At 47.0% G+C, this 22,288-nt stretch overlaps 1 protein-coding gene across 1 annotated transcript in view; it reads left to right on the plus strand.

The window, feature by feature from the left end:
- Positions 1-22,288, plus strand: part of CA12 (carbonic anhydrase XII) — a 205,591-nt gene that overhangs the window by 138,978 nt on the left and 44,325 nt on the right. Inside the window, exons 3-4 of the mRNA XM_010840242.1 lie at positions 3-62; positions 8,366-8,386. Of these exons, the coding sequence (XP_010838544.1) occupies positions 3-62; positions 8,366-8,386 (81 nt within the window). The remainder of the gene's footprint in view (positions 1-2; positions 63-8,365; positions 8,387-22,288) is intronic.

A 22,288-nucleotide genomic window follows, 5' to 3' on the forward strand; every position in this document is an offset into this window, starting at 1 on the left:
GGCGGCCGTGCTCCTGCTCGTGGTCTTAAAGGAACAGCCTTCCAGCCCAGCCCCGCTCAACGGTAAAGTTTCTTCTGCCTCTTCTTTCCGAACAATCCCGAGCGCTCAGCCACACCTGGGCAGGAGGAGTCCTCACGCGGCTCGTTAAAGTAAAATCATTTGCGGGGAGCCGAGAAGGACCTGCAGGGTCTCCAACAGCACGTTTTTACAAAGGATGCTTCATTTTCCTTTGGAATGCAGGATCCTTTCTGGTTTCGCAGGGTGGGCGGGGTAGTGGGGGAGCGGTTTGCCGCACATTGTCCTCGCATTAAAATACGTTTCTGGGAGCACATCCCCCAACACCCACCCGCAGCGCTGGAGAAGTGGCTTGGGAATTTGCTAACCCGGGTAGGAGAAACAGAACTAGGAGGTAAAATATTGTGCCCCGATCCACATGCAGGCGGCAGAGGAGTGTCTGGGGTGTTCCTGAGCAGCCTTTTTACCAGGGAGGGTTCGCACAGCGGTGGGTGCTTTCCTTTGGAGGAGAGACTCTTTACCATTAAGTTTTACCTCCAAGTCAAAGAGATGATGCACCTCATCCTAATCACCGTTTTTCTCCAGAAGGGCTCTACTACTCTGAAGTTGTACGTGTGTGCGCGACGTGCCCTCAGACGAGCGTGCATAAACTTATTTCTGAGTGTAGTTAGGGCTTTGAACCCTGAACAGATGGAGGCTGGTGCTGCCCAGCCAGTAGCAGGAGATGGTAGAAGGGCTTGTGTCTGGGAGGTGAGTTGCAGCCAGCAGCTGTGGTGTTAGTTGCTCAGTTGTGTCCCACTTTTTTGGACCCCATGGACTGTAACCCCCGAGGCATCTCTGTCCATGGAATTCCCCAGGCAAGAATACTGGAGTGGGTTGCCATGCCCTCCTTGAGGGGATCTTCCCGATCCAGGGATCGAACCTGGCTCTCCTGTGTGTCCGGCATTGTAGGCGGATCCTTACCCTCTGAGCCATCAGGGAAGCCGGTAGACAGCCAGCAGCTAAGTGAGGGCTTCTGCCTGGGTCTCCACAGCTGGGTGAGCCCTTTTCTGGAGGAGTAGATGGTGACTTACAGAAACTTCCTGAGTAACAGATGGTGGCTAGTGCCCTTGACAGAGTTTGCCCCAAATGTTTGTATGGACATTTATTTGTAGGTGCCACCGTTCCTGCTGCTGCTGCTAAGTCGCTTCAGTCGTGTCCGACTCTGTGCGACCCCATAGACGGCAGCCTACCAGGCTCCCCCGTCCCTGGGATTCTCCAGGCAAGAGTACTGGAGTGGGTTGCCATTGCCTTCTCCGGCGACCATTCCTAGACCCAAGCTAGGTTGAAACATTCCTAGAAGAGCCCAGAGTGACTAGAATGGCTGCCAGTCCATAGTCCCTGGCTGGGTGGTGATGGTGAGAAGTTGGTTCATGCTCAGAGGCATGAAAGCTGGAGCCCCTCCCATCAGAGGGCATGGTGCCCATGGGGCATGGTAGGAGAGGCAGAGGGAGCCTGGCTGTCAGCAGCTTTGTAACTCCTCTTAATTCAGTTCGAGTCCACTAGCTGGCTTGATATGCTTGGTAGTTATCTTCCAGAGAAAGTAGATGGGAGAAAGGAATTATAAAAGTGGAAATTAGTTTATAAAACTGCAGACTTTAATATATATTCCCCTCTGAAGAAAGCTGCACTGAAACCCAGAGTCTGACTTGAAATCTCCCTTTTAGCTCCAAGATGAGAGAGAAGCCCTTTACCGACCCTCTTCTGAAAGCCTGTTTCTCCCCTCACTCTGGGGGCAGCTCCTCCTCCCCGCTGTGCTTCTCTGACCCTCTGGACCCTCCTCTCCCCTTCCTCCTTGCCCTTCTCTCTTTTCCCTTCTCCCACTTGGGCTGGGGAAAGTTTTCAGTTAAAAAAAAAAAAATTTACTTTCACTCTACACTGAGCAGCCAGCCTGCTTACCCCCTTGATTCTAAGAACACAGCTTTTATTCTGTTCTTCCTCAGGCAGGTTTCTTGGCTTTTTAGTCAAAGCAAAACTCACTGAGATGTAAAGTGTCAGTATTAACCCAAATGTGGTGTTAAGGGGGTTAACGGGGGCAGTGGGTGAGAAAGTGGTCTGTCCTCTGCCTGCGTGCATGCTAAGTCACTCAGTTGTGTCCAGCTCTTTGCAACTTGATGGACTGTAGCCCGCCAGACTCCTCTGTCCATAGAATTCTCCAGGCAAGAATACTGGAGTGGGTTGCTATGCCCTCCTCCAGGGGATCTTCCTGGAACACCTGAATTTGCCAGACTGGCACTGGCAAACTTCGGGGTCAGGGAGGGAGAGGGCATAATAAAAGTCAAGCATCTTCCAGAGATAATCTGGGGACTCTCAGTTGCTGGGGGAGGGGGTGGGGGTAACATTTCTATGAATTCTTTAGAACCTGCTCTGCCTGAGCCTGGTGTGGAGAGCTGGGCGACTTTGGGGTCCCTGGACGTCAGTTAGTCAGGGAAGGTTCTAGCATCCAGGACAGGGAGCAAGCAGGGCCCAGAACCCCTGACCTGAATCTTTGTAAATATCATTTCCTCCGAAAGCAGCCAGGACATTTTCCCTGCCCAGGATAAGCTGGGGCTGCAGGTTCTAACAGGCATCCACCTGGAAAGAAGTGATAACCTTCTCAGAACAGATGCCCCCAGGAAGCCACTGAGGTGCAGCCACAGGGAGGGGCCTTTGCCTGGCCTGCCTGAGGAGGGGAGCGCAATTTAATTCTGTGAAGACCCTTGCCCCTAAAGTGAGAGGTGGGAAACCAGGAGGGGCCATTTCCAAATAAAGCAAAGGTGCACCCTTCCTTTATAAAGTTTTCTTGACCTCAGTTCTAGCAGACAATGAACCAAACTGGGCACTGACCTTCATCCAGTGAGACCCCCGACCCAGATCACCCTCCCCTTCATTTTACGGTGCCTCTCTTTTCCAGACTCCAGCTTTCAAGTCCCTCCAGACATGGCCATTTATACCCAAAGCACTGAGTCTTGAGGTCCAAGTAGGGTCGCTCAGCGAAACGAGGGCAGGAAAGATTGCTCTGCTGCTTTTTAAGTACATGTCCCCAGGCCTGCGTCCTTGAGGCCTTACAGTCCCAGAGGCACGCGATCTCACTGAGCTTACCAGAGCGTTGTGCTGATGCCGCATCTGAGGATGAGCGCTGCAATAGTATGGAAACCTCAGCTTAGCAAGCTTCAGGGAAGGGAGCAGAAGATATAGGCTGTTAAGGCCATGGTTTGATTTTGGTGCAGGTGCAATTAAAATTTCTGGCCAATGCAGGACCACTCAGCAGTCGCAGATGTTTTTTCCTGGTGGCCTCCAGGATCACTGAGTGGCCTGTGTCTCTCCAGGGAAGCACTGAGATGAAATTCCCTGTTCCTTGTGAGATTTTACATCCTGGGCCTCCAAGTGCTCTGGCCAGCTAAGTGACAATCCTCTGGCTTCCTCTGCCTCTGAAATCCATGGCTGTATTTTAATAAAACTCCTCAAACAGAACACCAAAGGAAAATGTTCAGAAAAGTGGTTTGAAGTTTTCTGTAGCTTGGTTCCCAAGCCATGTTTTTTTTTTTTTTTCCCCCTTTTCACTATTGTTTCAATGAGAGGCTAGCAGTAAACTTGGGGGTCACATAGAAGTTTGGGCTCACCATGGTTCTGAATGTCTTCATCTAACTGCTGATTCAGAGGACGTGAATTTAGGGACTATTAAGCCCTGTCCAGTCCATAGTAGGTTTCAGGGGGTCTGTGGGGTCCTGGGGGAGAAGGCAATGGCACCCCACTCCAGTACTGTTGCCCGGAAAATCCCATGGATGGAGGAGCCTGGTGGGCTGCAGTCCATGGGGTCGCTAAGAGTCAGACACGACTGAGTGACTTCACTTTCACTTTCCACTTTCATGCATTGGAGAAGGAAATGGCAACCCACTCCAGTGTTCTTGCCTGGAGAATCCCATGGACAGAGAAGCCTGGTAGGCTGCAGTCCATGGGGTCGCACAGAGTTGGACACGACTGAAGCGACTTGGCAGGCAGCAGGCAGTGGGGTCCTGGATACTTTCATGGTACACATCTTTGCCACAAGCATTTTCAAGGCGTAACTAATTGGCCCATTAGGCAATTTTGCTGTAGAAAATAAAATAATAAAAAGTAAAAGCAGGACATCAAAAAAGACATAATGAACAGAAATAGAGTCAAGTGTACAAAAACTTATGGTTACTGGAGAGGAAAAGGTGAGGAGGGATAAATTGGGAGATTGGGATTGACATATACACACTACTATACATAAACTGATGACTAATAAGGACTCTTGTAAAGCACAGGGAACTCTACTCAGTACTCTGTAATGGACCTGCATGGGAAAAGAATCTTAAAAGCAGTGGAGATATATATATGTGTGTGTATATATAACTGACTCAGCTTGCATACACCTGGAACTAGCACATCACTGTAAATCTACTCCAATAAAATTTTTAAAGGACATAATGAAACATAAGAAATAAATAAAAATTTAAAAGACTTTCTTACAAATATAAAATATTTGGATATATTTTAAAATGTATGTAGATTCATAGTAATACTGTGCAAATAACTGATTTTATCTTGTGGGCTGTACCTAAGCATTCGCCTTCCAAGTCTTTCGTTCATAGTATTTTATACTTTTTGTTTGTTTGTTTGTTGTTGATTCATCTCCTCAATCAGCATCACACTTTTCCTTCCTTAAGAGAGGTACCAGTTTCCAAGTATGCGGGTGCACGTTTATACCTGAGCTTTGTGTTGCAGTGTGAAAGCCTCTACCCTGTGGTGGATTCTTGGCATCTTGCCACCTATCTGTTGGTAGATGTTTCAAAGTTGTGGGAAACATTGGCTCAACCTTTGAGGCCCTCGGCCTCTTTTTCCGCCAGTGTAGTTTGTTTCAAAGTAAGAAACCAATTCTTGGTACTAATGATCATCATTGGTCAGCTGGATAAAGCCATCAATAACATCACTAACTGGAAGAAATGCTAATGCATTGGAATGCTAATGTAGTAGAAATCCAACTGCCAAACCAAAAATTGTCAACCAGTTATTTGATCTTTCATGGCAGAAATGTCTTACTGCCAGTTAATTATGCAACAAAAATTTGTGGCAAAAATGCTTGTGGCAAAGAAGTTTACAGTAAAATAAAGAAAAAGGAAAAAACACAGAGAACAAAAAACCAGCACGGTTCTATGGACCTCCTATGAAATTAACTGTATGTGAAATTTCTTGTGTTCAAGCTTATGGGCATTTTTAATGAGGAAAGGCAGCAAATACTCTAAGGGGTCTATACTACCACCTCTAGCTCAAAGATTCTCTAAGTTCATGGGAAGTGATGGGAAATGTGGAGAAATGCTTCTTAACAGGCACTGATCCACTTTGCGTTATGGTCTTCCACTGCTTTATCTAGAAATCAAGGAGATGGGTGTGTGAAAGAGCCCTTAGTCCTTCTCTTCCAAAGTGGGCTGTCAACAAATAATGCCTAAACCTAAGCAAATCATGAAGACTCAATATAGGTATATTTTTATAGAATTGTGGAGATAATGCCAAAAGAATTATGTTAAAAGAATTCAAAGTGGTTGCCATAGGGAACAGGAAAGTGACTCAGGAGTGTTAGGGGACTGATATTTCGTTGAAAGCCTGATATGGATAGAACCATCTGACTCTTTAAACCACATACAAGTGTAATTTGAAAAAATTACCAAAAGAATTGAATTTGAAAATTAAAAACACTGAGACAAAGAAATGAAACAGAAAAGCAATTTTAAAAAATAGGTGATTAACCAGTTTACGAAGAAAAACAAGCAAAATTCTCTTAAGTTTTTCAAAAGCCCTATTGGCCTGAGTAGGAAATGCCCAGTTGTCAGAGTGAGCACCAGGTGACTGGTCAGGTAAGTTTTACTGCAAATCAATTCCCGAGAGAAAGGAGATGTGAGTCTTCCTCCTGCAGCTCAACCCTGATGGGCCCAGAATCCTGGAAGCACCTGGTGAAGCTGAGAGACAGGAACATAGGCGTTGAACAGTCTCCTCCCTGTAATGTGTCCTAAGACAGACACCCCGAGTCTCCATTCAGGGTCTCAGGCTCTTCCTGGAGATGAAGAGGGAAGTGTGTCAAGAGCATAGCTCCACGACTTTCTTTTTAAAAAATTGAAGTGTAGTTAATTTCCAACGTTGTGTTAGTTTCAGGTGTACAACAAAGTGATTCAGATACATATATACATATATATTCTTTTTCAGATTCTTTATCCTTATGTTATTACAAAATACTGACTATAGCTCCCTATGCTATACCATTGGTCCCTGCTGGTTATCTGTGCAATGACTTTTTAAAACTATATTTAGTTGTTGCATGAAGGACTTTTATGAGTGAAGGGTGTGAGTGGGAGGCGACCGGTGACTTTCATGACAGTCCTGGCAGGGTCTCTCATCCACATTGCCGCCACCCATGGAATTCTAACTCCGGTGATGATGGTGGCAGCTTCCTTAAATAAAAACCTTCCTTTTGGAATGAGCTTGAACTCTTCTCTAGGCTGCGTTGTTAAGTGGGGGGAAAAGCAAGACGCAAAACAGCATTTCCCAGAGGCCAGCATTTGTGTGAAAAAAAGAAGGGAAGAGAATACAGACACCTGTATGCAGTCACACTGTGCAAGGGTTCCCATCAGCTGTGAAACTGGTTGAGTCTGATGAAGCAGGGAGGTTGGGTGGTAGGAAGTGCTCTCACTGTGTTCCTCTTGGCGGCTCTTGAGTTTTGAGCCTTGTGAATTTATTAACTATTTGGATACTGAAATGTGGCTTTTCTAAGATATACGGGAGGCTTCTGATGGAGAAGCCCCCTCCCTGACCCCTGGACCCCTGCAGAGAATCATTGCCTTGTGCCCCTTCCCTGGAAGCCAGGTGCTCTGAGAGGCAGTTGTTCCGACACAGACTCTGAGAAAGATGGTGTGTTTAATTTTTTTCTCCCAGTTTTATTGAGATACACTTGACATAAAGCACTGTATAAATTTAAGGTGTGTGGTATAACGATGTGACATATATTTCATGAAGTGATTATCACAATAAGTTTAGCAAACATCTAATTATCTCATACATGTACAAAATTTATAGAAAGAATTTTTCCGTGTGATGAGAACTCTTTGGGATTTATTCTGTTAACAATTTTCATATGTAACATACAGCAAATGTTGATTATATTTATCATGTTGTATTAATACATCACATTCCTAGGACTTATTACTGGAAGTTAGAACCTTTTGGTCACCTTTATCCAGTTCCCCCTGCCCCAACCCCTTCCCTCTGGGAACCACTAATCTGATCTCCTTTTCTGTGAGTGAGTTTGAAGTATATTGACCTACAACAGTATGTTATTTCCTGATATATAGATTAGTGGTTTTTTCCTATACATTTAAAATATGTCACCATCCACAGATACTACAGTTACTGACTGTATTCCTCACACTGTACGTTTCATATTGGTGACTCATTTATTTTGTAACTGGAAGTTTATACCTCTTAATCTCTCTTACCTATTTATTTCCTCTCCTTTATGCACCTCTCCTGTGACAACCATTTTTTTCTGTATCTATAACTGTTTGTCTTGTTTGTTCATTCTTTTTAGATTCCACATATAATTGAAATCATACAGTATTTATCTTTCTCTTATTTCACTTAATATAATACCCCCTAGGTTCATCCATGTTGTCATAAATGGCAATATTTTATTCTTTTAATGGCTGAGTAATATTCCATGGTGTGTATGTGTGTGTGTACATGTATATATGTGTGTGTGTGTATATATATATCATACATCTTTTTCATCCATTCCTCTATTGATGGGCAGCACTTGGGTTCTTTCCATATCTTGACTGTTGTAAATAATGCTGCAATGAACAAGGAGGTGCATATAGCTTTCCTAATTAGTTTTTGTTTTCTCTGGATAAATACCCAGGAGTGGAATTTCTGGATCATATGGTAGTTCTGTTTTTAATTTTTGTGAGAAACCTGAATACTCTTTTCCATAGTGGCTGTACCAATTTACATACCCATCAACAGTGCAAAAGGGTTTATTCCCTTTTCTCCACAATGAAAATTTTGAAGTTCTCAGCATCTACCTCCTTTTCAATTTCACCCATTTAAAACAAAAATCTGGGGAATTCCCTGGTGGTCCAGTGGTTAGGATTCAGAGCTTTTACTGCTGAGACCCTGGGTTCAATCTCTGGTTGGGGAACTAAAATCCCACAAGCTGTGTGGCATGCCCCCATCCCCCAGATAATAATAGTAAAATCTGTCGTATTTTCTCTAACTTGTTCAAGCTCAATTGTACTTACTTCCTTTGTTTTCTTCTTTGCAGGATCCAAGTGGACCTATATAGGTAAGTAGCAATCTTTATTTTTTTTGAAGAGATGGCTATATTTAAAGAGAAACTTCTTGTTTTGTGGAGATTATCTAGGGGGTTAGGGAGAGCAGTTCTGGTCTTGTTAAAGGAGAACACAAAGTCCTCCCTAAAGACTTGCCCCACATGTGTCACCGACAGCTCTTTCTCCGAGGAGCTGAGCCTGCTTCATGCATTCGAATTGTGAATTGCGAGTCACAGTGTTAAGGTTTTCAGATTCCTGCAAACCACCCAGGTGAGGATGCTCAGGTTCCCTTCAGCCTGCAGGGGCCCTAAGCAGGAGAGTGCCCTTCTCCTCTGTAGGACGTTCATCCTACAATAAACAAAGAATAAAGGGCTCCTTTCTGAAAGTTAGGCCCAGGTCCCAGAACTGAAGCTGCCAGTGTGTTTAGCATTAACTTTTTATTGTCATGTTTGTAGGCAAGCAAGGGACCAAGCAGTGATGGTCGATCTCAGTAAAAGAGGAATGGTTATCTTAAATGGAGAGACAGGGATGTCAAGGGTGTGCAAAAGGGTTTTGAGATAAGCAGCTTGAAATAGGCTCAGCTCATGTGTGTGCAGTGAATGGGAACTGGTCATCAGCTGGAATAGGGGATGAGGGCCAAGCCCCAGGGTCCACGGGCAAGTACAGGGATATTAATAATGTCTTGTTTGGGACTGAGTGACAAGGGATATGCAAGAGAGACTGCTGTGCGGAGCAGGAGGGTGGAACTGGCCACATTGGCACAGGAGGGGTGGTGACAGGCAGGGAAGTCCATTACAACAGAGGAAGCAGAATCCAGAGAAAGATCTGACTTGGATTTTCTAGTTAGCCTTTAGATGTTTGCTAGCCCAAGAGGCTTAGAAAATTCCCTGAGCTAATCAGTTAGTTGCCTCCAGGCCAAGGTCTCCTGGCCTCTAGCACTGCAAGGCTCCATCACTGCTAACATCCCTTACTTACTTATTATGTGCAAAGCACATTGCTAAGTGGGTGGATAATTAGAAGCGTAGGCTGGTAGGCTGTGGTCTGTAGCTGGAATTACTTAAAGCTCACAATTCAAAGCAGAATATAATAGGTAATAAAAGCAGATAACAAGTAAACGGTTGAGTGCTCTGATGGTTCAGAGAAGAAGAATGCTAGGACTGGATGGTTAAGAAAAACTTCCTGAAGGAAGAGGGCTTTCACGTGGACCTTGGGGGATGGGGAGGATTCAGTATGGCCAGAAGGAAGTGCTACTGGCCAAGTTGATGATGGTGTCACATGAGTGGAGGCAAGAAAGAGCAAGATGGCATTTGAGGGAAGACATACAGAGATGTTGTTACGGGGGGAGGGATAGACTGTCAGAAAGATAAGGTGGGTCCAACAGGGGAGCATGGAGGAGGAGGCCAGGCTTTCCCACTTTGTCTCATGGATGGAGGGGTGGGGTTGGGGGTAATCTGTGTTTTAAGGAGAGTCGGGGGTGATAAGGGGTGCAAGAGAAAAAATAGGAGAGAGGCAGGAAGACATTTGGCCCTTGAAGAAACACCATTCTGTGTCTTAATGTCCAGTTTAAAGTGATGGCAGTAACAGGGCAGGGCAGGGCGGGGCAAGAGCCCTGTCGAAGGAGGAATCCACAGAGTCTGGGTATCAGCCCGCCCACCTCACCCCTCCGGGCAGCGTGTGGGAGGAGACAGGAGCAGGGCAGGCACGGAAAGAAGCAGGGACTTGAGGTCTGCACCTCATTCCATATGGTCTGGTGTGAACCCTCAGGGTCTCACTTTCTTCCCACCTGTGACTTGGGGAAGGGATTGTTTGACCAGTGTTCCTCAAGCTATGGCTTGGGGTCACCTGCATCAGAATCACCTGGAATGCCTTCCAGATATGCAGATTTCTGGGCCTCAGCCTGGACCTGGGGGAGGGAGGGAACCTGAAAAGCGTGTCTATTTCAGGTGATCCTTAGGCAATCTGTTAGAGAACCTCTGACCGGATGATTCCCAAGACCTCTCTAGCCTGAGTCAGAGGAAACCTGCCCCACCTCTTCTCCTGGCTTCCCAGGTAGAGTGGAGACACCACTCACATCTCTCCGGGGCTCCCTGCCTCTGTAGGACAGCCTACAGAGTGGAGCGAGGAAGTCACGGAGAGCAGAGAGACACCATGTCAAGGGGTAGAGGAGGAAAATCTTACTGCCGTTTAGGCACGACATGGGGCTCCCTGGGGAGGGCCTCTGTACACCCACATCGACTAATCCAGAAGCGTTTCTTCCTGGCCAGCCCTCTGTCCCTCCTACCCCAGACAGTTAGGGTGGCTCTTTGCTGAGGGAGCAGAGGGCAGAGTCTAAGGATGCAAGACATGCATGGGGGTGAGCACAGAGGCAAACCTGGCTTTTTATTAGTGAAGTGAGCACACACGTGATGTGGAGTCAAGTCAGTGGGGGCCCATGAAAGAGGCCGGATGGAGGATAGGTAAGGAGGCAAACAGGTCCAGGCTGGCAGCTGGCATCAGTGTTCACAGTCACACAGGTAAACAGAGAGCCTGGCATAGATGCCCGGGGGAAATCGTTTCCAAACAACACAGGCTGCACCAAATGGGGCAAGTCCAACCCGAGGCCGCGTGCTGGTTTTCCCAGGGTGCAGACCTCAGCTACTTTGCACGTAGATGCCGCTGAGTCATCCTGCTCTGCGGGCCTCCGGCTGCCAGGAACACATGGTAGGACTTCTAGAAGCACATGGAAAGGGAATTTGAGCCCCTTCCCCCTCCACACTGAGTCACTGGACTGACCTCCTCGATGGCCTCCTGGAGACAGGAGGACCATCTGACAGCCATGGTGGGGCCAACCCTGCCCCAGGTGTCCCTCCTGGGGGGATTGGAGCGGCACCGGGTATGTGTTGGCATGTGCTGAGTCAGTGCCCTGCCCCCTGCAGTCAGTCCCAACTTGATCCTGCTGAGCCACCAACTCTGAAATGGAGGGCAACTGCAAGTCAGGCTGACTCACGAGGGGAGGCTGGACTCCAGCCTGTTCAAGGGCTGTTAGAAAGCAGAATAGGGGTGCCCTTGGCTGTGGAGGTGGTTGAAAGAAGGGGGTACTGGTCACCTTCAGTTCCTTGGTGTGGGTGCTGTTTTCAGTGTGTGAAAAGCCATCAAGCTTACTTATGATACATGCACTTTTCTGTATGTACATTATATTCAATAAAAGAGTTAAATTCCAGCTGGGTGGGAGAGTCATCCTTACCCGGATAGAGTTTTCAGCCCTCCCACAAGAAACAACCAAAAAACCCTCAGTGTGTTCAAAACAACAGAGCAACTGAAAGGAATGACTGTAAGAAACTAACGAGTCAAGAACACATCATGTGAACAGAGAACAGACCTGGGCTCCATCCCTGAGGATGCCAGACACTGCTCTGATGGTCCTCCAATATGAGTAGTTCAGAAACAGACGAACGCCACTGTTCCTACTTGGGAGAAATAAGACAAACCTTCACAGCTTCCCAGGTGGCGCTCATGGTAAAGAACCCACCTGCCAATGCAGGAGATGTAAGAGACGTGGGTTCAGTCCCTGGGTCGGGAAGATCCCCTGGTAAAGGAAATGGCAACCCACTCCAGTATTCTTGCCTGGAGAATCCCATGGACAGAGGAGCCTGGCGGGCTACAGTCCATGGGGTTGCAAAGAGTCAGACACGACTGAGTGACTTAGCATGTATGCACATCATGGGAGATGGGATGTAAGGGGAAGAGGAGGTCAAGCCCCCATCCTGGCAAGTGAGCAAGCCCCATTTCACCCCAAGTTAGGGCCCTGAGGGGCATTCACCGGGCCAGCCCCTCCATTCCGGAGTGGGGACTCTGGAAAGATGGCAGCTTAGCCTGGGGGTGCCAGGCACCGGGCTCTTAGGCACTCCTGCCCAGCTTCTTGGCCCAAGGCAGGACTCCCATGACCAGGCACTGCCACCACATTCCTCAAGCTGCTCTCCTCTCTCGCAGACAACAGATGCTTTATCTTAAAGGATTTCCTTTGGGAATTTGGAATGGCTCCTCCATCAGGGTGAACCTCATTGGTTCTTCAGGCTCCCACCTCCATGCCTCTTCTGTCCTAAATCCGCTGGAATATTTGGTTGCTACAGTCAAACTATCCCTGGGATTTAGGACATTTTTCCTGAGCTAGAACTAGACATGGGACACATGCAAGGAAGCTAGAGGAAGAACTCTTTCCTTTCTCTTCTTTAGTAGTGGTTAAAGATACCATTGGAGAAGGCAATGGCACCCCACTCCAGTACTCTTGCCTGGAAAATCCCATGGACAGAGGACCCTGGTAGGCTGCAGTCCATGGGGTCGCTGAGTCGGACACGACTGAGCGACTTCACTTTCACTTTTCACTTTCCTGCATTGGAGAAGGAAATGGCAACCCACTCCAGTGTTCTTGCCTGGAGACTCCCAGGGACGGGGAAGCCTGGTGTGCTTCCGTCTCTGGGGTCGCACAGAGTCGGACACGACTGAAGCGACTTAGCAGCAGCAGCAGCAGCAGCAGCAAAGATACCATGTGACTTCATGATCAAAGGCAATATGAAAAACAGACTAAGAGGTAGCTAGCAGGAAGCTGCTACACAGGGAGCTCAGCCCATGCTCTGTGATGACCTAGAGGGGTGGGGGTTTGGGAGTCTCAAGAGGGAGGGGATAAACATATACATGGAGGTGATTCTTGTTGTTGTACAGCAGAAACCAACACAACATTGTAAAGCGATTGTAATCCAATTAAAAATAAATGAAAAAAAAAAAGACTATCACTTAGAGCTAAAGGGAGAACTTAAAACAGAAGTTACGGAACACATGCAATTAAAAGGCTGATTTCATTAAGGAGAATTCTTATCTATACCAAAGGTAGAGCCTGGCCAACTCACAGAATCCCAATGCCTTCTCCCCCATTCCCACTGCCAACCTGAGGATGAATGACAAGAGGCACAAAGCACTCTTAAGGGAGAGAGAACCAGAAGGGCCACAACATGTTTTTCATACCAGGAAACTGAATCGCTATGCCTGCATCTTGGGGGTTTCCCTTGAGGCTTAGCAATCCAACCCACTATGATTTATTCATTAAATCTGTGCTATAGTTCCAGTTACTTCTCGAAGTTGTGACATCCAGGGTTTGCCTGGATGTGCTGTGGTCCACCCGTTCGTCATTTCTCATCTTTCCTGAGTTGCAGAATTGAGGTCTGTGTGTTCTGGGTGCCTGCATTTTCGTGTCCACAGCTGGCCTCACCAACTGGGTGAAAAGACAAGGAAGCTAGCATTTGTTCCTAAAGGTGGGGGTGGTGTCGTGGGGGTAGGGGGGTGGTGGTGAGGGGCAGGGGAGGCAGAAAACCAGGAGGAAGAAGAGGCAAGTGTACAACGCGCAGAGCCAGGCAGACCTTCTGGAGACCGCAGCTTGGCCACTTTCTGGGTGAGTGGCCTTAGGAAAGTAACTTGACCTCCCTGGACCGTGGTTTTCTCAACTACAAGATGGGAGTCATAACACCATCTACCTCAGTGGCACCGGCATGGGGCAGCATCAGCATCCCCTGGGGCTCTGGATGCTCTTCCCAGACACTCCGAACTGCAAGTGAAACTCACAGGAGGAGTCTGGGAGAAAAAACGCAAACACTTCACCTCCGGTCCTTTAGCAGCAAGGAAAGTACCATGTATGACTGTTAGAAACACAAGTTCTCCGGCCCATACCAGATTTACTTCCAAATCAGAAACTCTGGGGCTGGGCCCAGCCCTCTGCTTTAATAAGTCCACCAGGTGATGCTGATGCACCCTCAAGTTTGAGAATCTGTTCCTCCCAAGCTGTGGTGAGGATGCAGTAAGATAATGCACGGAAATGGGCTTGCAGTGTGTGGTGCTCAGTGTGCACGCAGTGGGGCCAGTCACCTTCTTCCCCTTCGTGTCATGGGGTTATGGTGGAATTCTACTAGCTGATCGGTGGGTAACTGCCTTGTCAAGTCTACAAGACCAAACAAACGTGAGAGGTAGATCTTAGAAAGGATCTACCTCTTCATGCTTTTCTGAATTGCCTAAGTTTCTATGGGTGAGGAGGATCCCTTTTAAATTTTTATTATTATTTTCTTAGCTCATTCTTCAGCTTTACTGAGGTGTAATTGGCAAAAACTGTGTATATATTAAAGGTGTCCAGTGTGACAGTTTCATATATGTTGTGAAATGGTCACCACAATAAACCTAATTAGCACTCATCAGCTTCCATAAGCATAAGCATTGTTTCAGCTCAGTCGTGTCCACCTCTCTGTGACTCCAAAGACTGTAGGTCGCCAACCTCCTCTGTCCATGGGATTTCTCAGGCAAGAATACTGGAGTGGGTTGCCATTTCTTTCTCCAGAGCATCTTCCCGACTTGGGGGTCGAACACGAGTCTCCGTGGTCATTGCATTGCAGGCAGATTCTTTACCACTGCACCACTGGGGAAGCCCTACCTCACATAATTACTTTTTTTTTTTTCATTCCCTACCTTCCTCCCCCGTGGCAACCACCTGTTTGTCCTCTGTATCTATGACTAGTTATTTTTTACACTCTACATATGAGTAAAAACATACCACATTTGTCCTTCCCTGTCTGACTTGTTATCTGTCTCAGCATACTACCTTCTTAAAAAAAAGAAGTGCCACTTAGTCATGTCTGACTGTTTGTGACCCATGGACTATAGCCCGCCAAGTTCCTCTGTCTATGGAATTCTCCAGGCCAAGAATACTCTGCTGCTGCTGCTGCTGCTAAGTCGCTTCAGTTGTGTCCGACTCTGTGCGACCCCATAGACGTCAGCCCACCAGGCTCCCCCGTCCCTGGGATTCTCCAGGCAAGAATACTGGAATGGGTTAACATTTCCTTCTCCAATGCATGAAAGCGAAAAGTGAAAGTGAAGTCGCTTAGTCATGCCCGACTCTTAGCGACCCCATGGACTGCAGCCTACCAGGCTCCCCGTCCATGGGATTCTCCAGGCAAGAACACTGGAGTGGGGTGCCATTGCCTCCTCTGAAGAATATTCTAGGTTCATCCATATTCTGAAAAACAAAAGGAGCTTCCCTTGTGAGAAAAAAAGGCATTGAGCAAAAAACCCCCAAAGGTTCCAAGCTCTTGTCCCATGGGCTTCGCATGCCAGAAAGTTCTTCCCAAGCTTGTCCTTCAGACGAGTTACCCTGGCACTTTCCTGGCACCTGTGGGACAGATATCCAGTTCCATAGCCGTGGCCACCTCAGTCATGCAGCTTAAATCACTGGAGCATCCCTTGCTGCCCCACCCAGAGAATGCACTCCTCCCCTTTGAGCCTCTGGGCTGAGCCCTGATTTCGGTTTAGGAATGGAGTGGAGTGGAGTGGAGCTGGGAAGAAATCTGGGGCTGGGCTACAGGGAATTCTGAGCTCCATAAGCCCAGCCCCATGCAGGTGCCCCCCCACACCTGGGGCAGAGATAGGCCTTGGAACTGTGGGGTGAGGGCTGCCTGGGAGGGGGTCCTGCCACGGGCTCTGTGGGGCCTCTTGCTGTGCTCAAACTTGCCCTGTCTACTGCATGCTGGTCTCAAGCCCCAGGCAGTCAGGTGAGGGCAGGGCACATCCCTCCAGCAGCCAGTTAAAGCCCTTGGCAGTCCATCCCCAGCATGAAGAGAGAGGGGAGCAAGCGCCTGGGGTAAACCAGATCAGAAGAAAAGATTGAAAGCAAAAGGGCTGAATTCAGAGCAGATGCGTGAAGGTGCCCTGGGCAGAGAAGGTCTGGTTTTTCATGGAGAATGGATCCAAGATTGTTTCAGCAGGCTCCCACAGTCTCCTCAGAGGGAGCAAGGGCCCTCTCTCTGCTCTGTTACTGTCTTCCTCTGCAGGGGCAGAGCGGGTGAAGGGCACAGGCACTACTGAGGCGCCCAAGAACACAGCCAGCCACGCCACATGGCCAGGAATGAGAGCCAGCACCTGCTCTGGACAGACTGTATTGTAGTGATTCTCAGATGCAACTTTTTTTACATTATAGCATCTCTGTAAGTGGGATATATTTTATAATCCATGGCATCTAGAAGCAATGAAATATGGTAGCTGTTCCACAAATACTCACCAGAGAAGTTCCCTGTTAGATGCTAAGAGCACAGAGAAAGGAGCTGAAATGATTTAATTTCCACAATTCAATAGTGAAACAGTGGAGGCAAGAAAATGTAAAACTAACGGTAGTATGCATAGCACAGAGGAATAATGCGAAATCATGTTAGATTTTGAACTCGAACTTCTTCCCATTTGCAGTCAAGCCACAGTTTACTTATATGCCTAAGTGCTATTAGATCAGTATGACAAATATTTTTAAGGAAAATAAGTTAGGTGCTTATCTTTTTTTTTTTTTTTGGTCATACCACATGGCTTGTGGGATCTTAATTCCTTGACCAGGGATTGAACCACTCACAAGGTGGTGAGTGTACAGAGTCCAGGGAATTCTTATAGCTATGTGGGTTTTCTTTTTTTTAGTTAACAAAAGTATCCCTTTAAGGTACAAGTTTTCCAATGACCTGGCAAGTATTTGATTTTTGCCAACCAGGAAGGAACAAGTACGGGCTGCCACCTCCTTTTGTCCATAAAGGTTGCCTCACAACTGGTATAACTCTAAATAAAATAGTTCATTTAGCTCATTTTAGCTTTTTAAATGATTTTGCAATCATTAACTTGAGACATACATCAGCTGCATGACTTCTGAGTGAATTGACTTCTGAGTGAATGGGAGGAGACCCATTCAGACCTCATAAGGACGCCTGTGGTTAGTTTCAGGGCAGTCATGATGCCCCCACCTCTGGGACAGTTGGCTCAGAAAGGGCTCCCTGGTTACAACCAGAGTGAGACTTGCTTACAGCAGGGAGTGGTGACACTGGTGAATGGGGCCTGGGCTTTTGTAGTGAGGCCCCTGCTTGGCACCCCATCTTCTGGGAACTGCATGAGAAGTTGAGAAAGGAGGAAAGGTGACTCTGAAGGTTGTGGAACAAAGAAGTTTTGTAGCATGTCTGAGGCACTTGTGCAAATGGCTGTTTCCTCTTTTGGCTTTTGCCACCAGGAAGCCCAGAGGCAAATTGGTGATTCCAACTTGGGTAACTGCCCATTCTCCTATGATCCACAAATCTAAAGATTCTTCATGGATGATGCCCTTCTAGTTCAGATATTTTTTCTGATCCTGAACCAAAGTGTTATACAAATAAATTTCTGGAATCATTATCTAGAAAGGACCAGAGAGTAATGGTACCCTACACATTCATCACGTATTCTGCCCTCCTCCATGGACACCATTATTTAGAAGGCTTAACAAATGAAATAATTAATTTTCCCCAATTGTTTTCTAAAATTTTTGTTCATATATTTATTTGGCTGCAACGGGTCTTTAGCTGTGGAATGTGACCTCTTAGTTAGGTGAAGTATGTGGGATATATTAATAGTTCCCTGACCAGGGATTGAACCTACACCCCCTACAACGGGAGTGTGGAGTCATAGCCACTGAACCACCAGGGAAGCCCCTCCCACTGTTTTATTAATCAAAGACAGATCTGAAAACAAGCAAAGTTTTAAGTTAGCCCAAGAAAACTGATTTATATTTATTCCACAAACATTTATAAATATTAAATGCCAAGTATTAGACTAGATGCTGAGGAAATGATGAATAAGGTATGAATAAGACTGAAAGTCTGGAAGGAGACAGTAAATTAGATCAGTTCAGTTCAGTTCAGTTGCTCAATCGTGTCCGACTCTTTGTGACCCCATGAATCACAGCACGCCAGGCCTCCCTGTCCATCACCAACTCCCGGAGTTCACCCAGACTCACGTCCATGGAGTCAGTGATGCCATCCAGCCATCTCATCCTCTGTCGTCCCCTTCTCCTCCTGCCCCTAATCCCTCCCAGCATCAGGGTCTTTTCCAAAGAGTCAACTCTTCGCATGAAGTGGCCAAAGTACTGGAGTTTCAGCTTTAGCATCATTCCTTCCAAAGAAATCCCAGGGCTGATCTCCTTCAGAATGGACTGGTTGGATCTCCTTGCAGTCCAAGGGACTCTCAAGAGTCTTCTTCAACACCACACTTCAAAAGCATCAATTCTTCGGTGCTCAGCCTTCTTCACAGTCCAACTCTCACATCCATACATGACCACAGGAAAAACCAAAGCCTTGACTAGACGGACCTTTGTCGGCAAAGTAATGTCTCTGCTTTTCAATATGCTATCTAGGTTGGTCATAACTTTCCTCCCAAGGAGTAAGCGTCTTTTAATTTCATGGCTGCAGTCACTATCTGCAGTGATTTTGGAGCCCAAAAAAATAAAGTCTGACACTGTTTCCACTGTTTCCCCATCTATTTCCCATGAAGTGATGGGACCGGATGCCATGATCTTTGTTTTCTGAATGTTGAGCTTTAAGCCAACTTTTTCACTCTCCACTTTCACTTTCATCAAGAGGCTTTTTAGTTCCTCTTCACTTTCTGCCATAAGGGTGGTGTCATCTGCATATCTGAGGTTATTGATATTTCTTTCAGCAATCTTGATTCCAGCTTGTGTTTCTTCCAGTCCAGCGTTTCTCATGATGTACTCTGCATATAAGTTACATAAGCAGGGTGACAATATACAGCCTTGACGTACTCCTTTTCCTATTTGGAACCAGTCTGTTGTTCCATGTCCAGTTCTAACTGTTGCTTCCTGACCTGCATACAAATTTCTCAAGAGGCAGATCAGGTGGTCTGGTATTCCCATCTCTTTCAGAATATTCCACAGTTTATTGTGATCCACACAGTCAAAGGCTTTGGCATAGTCAATAAAGCAGAACTAGATGTTTTTCTGGAACTCTCTTGCTTTTTCCATGATCGGGCCTTACAATGCAGAGAGATGAAGCACAGAAGAGAGTGACTTTGCCTAGTGTCTTGGGAAAGAATCAGAGAAGGCTTCCTGGAGGAGGTGATGTCCAAGCTGAGGCCTGGAAGATATGTAAGAGCTAGCCAGGCAAAGGGAGGAGGTTAAAAAAGCTTTGGGGTGTAAGGGATCAACTAGGCTGGTAGGTCCAGGGAACCAACAAGGATCTCAGAGAGCAGGAAAGGGGCTGGGGAGATGGACCAGAGAGTGAGGGGCTCATGAGCCGGCCGGAGTTGGGACCTCACTCTGGAGATAGCAGGAGACAGATTGAGTATTTTGAGTAGAAAACTGAGAAAAGCATTTTAGAAGGGCCATCCTGGCTAGAGCATGGAGAGTAAATTGAGTGTGAGACACTGGAGGAAGTGGGGCCAGAGGGACACCAGAGTCTGAACCAAGGGAGGGGCAATGGGGGTCCTGACCTATTGATATAACTCAGCCTGAAACGTAGACACCTAATGTTGTCCTTGGCTGGAGCAGCCTGATTGTGGATGAGGGCTGGCCTCTGTCGGGCTGCATGAAGTATTCAAATCAGCGTCCACTGCCATTGCTGCCCAGGTGGGACCCCAGTGGGGACCACTGATGCAGCCAAGCCCCACAATCATTTGCAGATGAGGCGACAAAAACTCAGAGCTGACAACTGGCCCAAGCATGAGCAACTGAGCAGAGACCGGAATCTGTGTCCTGATTTCGGTCTCGCGTATTTCCCCAGACATTTAGTGGATGCTCATTTTATGCCAGGCATTGTGTACTCTACACGACACATCACAACACTGAGCAAAAGGCACTGAGGAAATGCGGTGATTTTTCAACCAAGTAAATAATACAGACTTGCCAGAAACAAATTGTGCCAAAATAACTTGCTTTTCTTCTCTGTTATCAGTAAAAGGCTTAGCGGTTAAAGAAAACACAATAGACTTAAGACCCGTTGACATAAATAAACATTTGATACAGTTCCTTGTAACACACTCATGGGAAATGTAGATCAAAGACCAACGTGGTTGCTAGGGAAAAAAAAAAATCAATATCCTCAAGTCATTGTTACTGTCGGCAGCACACAGCTGGGAGAGATGTCAGGGGTCCTCCAGGGGGCCCTAATGACCATTTTCAGATTCTTCAGAGTAGAATGGACAGCTGAAGGAGTCAGAAAGATGAGTATTGGAAAGAAGAACAGGGAATAGATGCCAGAAGGAGAAAAGCAGGTCAAAGAGGGCGGGTGGAGTGGGGCAGAAAGTGCACCCAGTGAGGAACATCGAGTGAGCGCAGCCGCACTGCAAGGTGGCAGGGACCGAATGAGGAGAGCTGCTCGCTCCCCACCCCGCCCCGAGCTTAGTCCTGGTGACTCAGGAAAGAGGTGTAAGCATGCATTTCCGCATGCACGCACACACCCACATTCATGTGCATCTATCATACATTCTTAGATGTGTCCTTAGCCCACACTCAACCTCCATCTCCTGCACCCTGAACCTGGAGTGAGGCTCTCCACTGGTTTCTGAGCTACCCGAACGTGTGTTGACATCTCATTGCCCACAGCGGTGGTGGAGTGAGATCTTACAGCCTGCCCCTCACCCCTGGGTGCTTCTTTCTGGCAATTTCCCAAGAGCCTCCCAGCTCTCTCTCTTTTTAAATTGGAGTATAGCTGCTTTACAATGTTGTGTTAGTTTCTGCTGCACAGCAAAGTGAATCAGCTATATGTACAAATATATCCCCTCCCTGTTGAGCCTCTCCTATTGCCCCATCCCAAGCCTCTAGGCTTTTTTTTAACCTTTTATTTCATATTGGGGTATAACCAATTAACAATGTGTGACAGTTTCAGGTGAACAGCGGAGGGACTCAGGGACCACCCAGTCCTGCATGTATCCATTCTCTCCCAAACCAGCTCTTGATGAATCTCTTGGTGTATTGCCATCGGCAAGGCTGGAGTAGGAAAGGCCCCATTACTGAGTAAAACCTAACACAGAAGGTCTGTAGGGAAGACTGTGTGTGCAAAGATGCCTGGTCAGAAAACTCATTATGGGGAAAAAATTGAGAACTGCAGGAATTTAATGTTGTCCCTTCACTTAATTGTGTTGTAAGCATAGGTACCTCTTGGGTTAACAACCAAGTGCCCACTCTCCAGCTAAGGCTAATGTGCCAGGTTATCACTGGAAAATGTTTTCCTCCAAGGTAGTGTTTGAGCACGAACCTGCTGCAAGCAAGGCAGTGTTCGAGGGGTATGGGGTGAGAAGGAGCCCTTTCTTGTCTCAAGGAGAGTTATCTAGAAGGACATCAGCAGTGTGGGGAGTGACACCCCCCAGCAGGCTGCTTGGGCAGAGGCACAAAGCCCAGTCCAGGAGAGGAGCTGGAGATATACTTGTTGAGTGAATGAGGAAAGAATGGTTTGTTTCTCTCTTTGCTTTTGGCTCTGGGTGTCAGGGAAGGCACCAGGGAGAAGGTGGCACTTGATCTGGGATGGTAGGATTTCAGAGGTGAAACTGGTCTGAAATGAAATGCCACATCTCCATACATATCTCATTAGAAGTAAAAGGAGACATGCAGGGAGCCCTAGATTTGTTTTCCGGTGAGGTGAAAGGGTGAACTTGCTTTAAAAGGTTGAAAACAGCCCTTAAGGTAAAAAAAAAAAAAAAAGACTTGAGACTATTCCATTCAGAAGGACCTGGGAACCAGCATGTCTTGGGAGTCCATCACAAACAGACATTGATCTTAAGCTACCACATTTATTCCTCCCAACAGCTCTGGGGTCCTGCCTGGTGGGTGTTACTGCATTCCTTTTGTAAGCAAGCTCAGGGAATCTAAGAGTTGTATTCAAGGTCACACAATCAGTAGGTGGTGGAGCTGTGACTGGCAGCTTGGTCAATGGCTCCAAAGCCCTTGACCTTCCTACTGAATTTCACACCCCTCTGGAAGGGAGATTTTGACACTTTTTTGGGGCTCCAAAATCACTGCAGATGGTGACTGCAGCCATGAAATTAAAAGACACTTGCTCCTTGGAAGAAAAGTTATGACCAACCTAGACAGCATATTAAAATGCAGAGACATTACTCTG

This window comes from Bison bison, unplaced genomic scaffold, assembly GCF_000754665.1.
Source record: "Bison bison bison isolate TAMUID 2011002044 unplaced genomic scaffold, Bison_UMD1.0 scf7180017864142, whole genome shotgun sequence".
In the NCBI taxonomy this organism is placed as follows: Eukaryota; Metazoa; Chordata; class Mammalia; order Artiodactyla; family Bovidae; genus Bison; species Bison bison.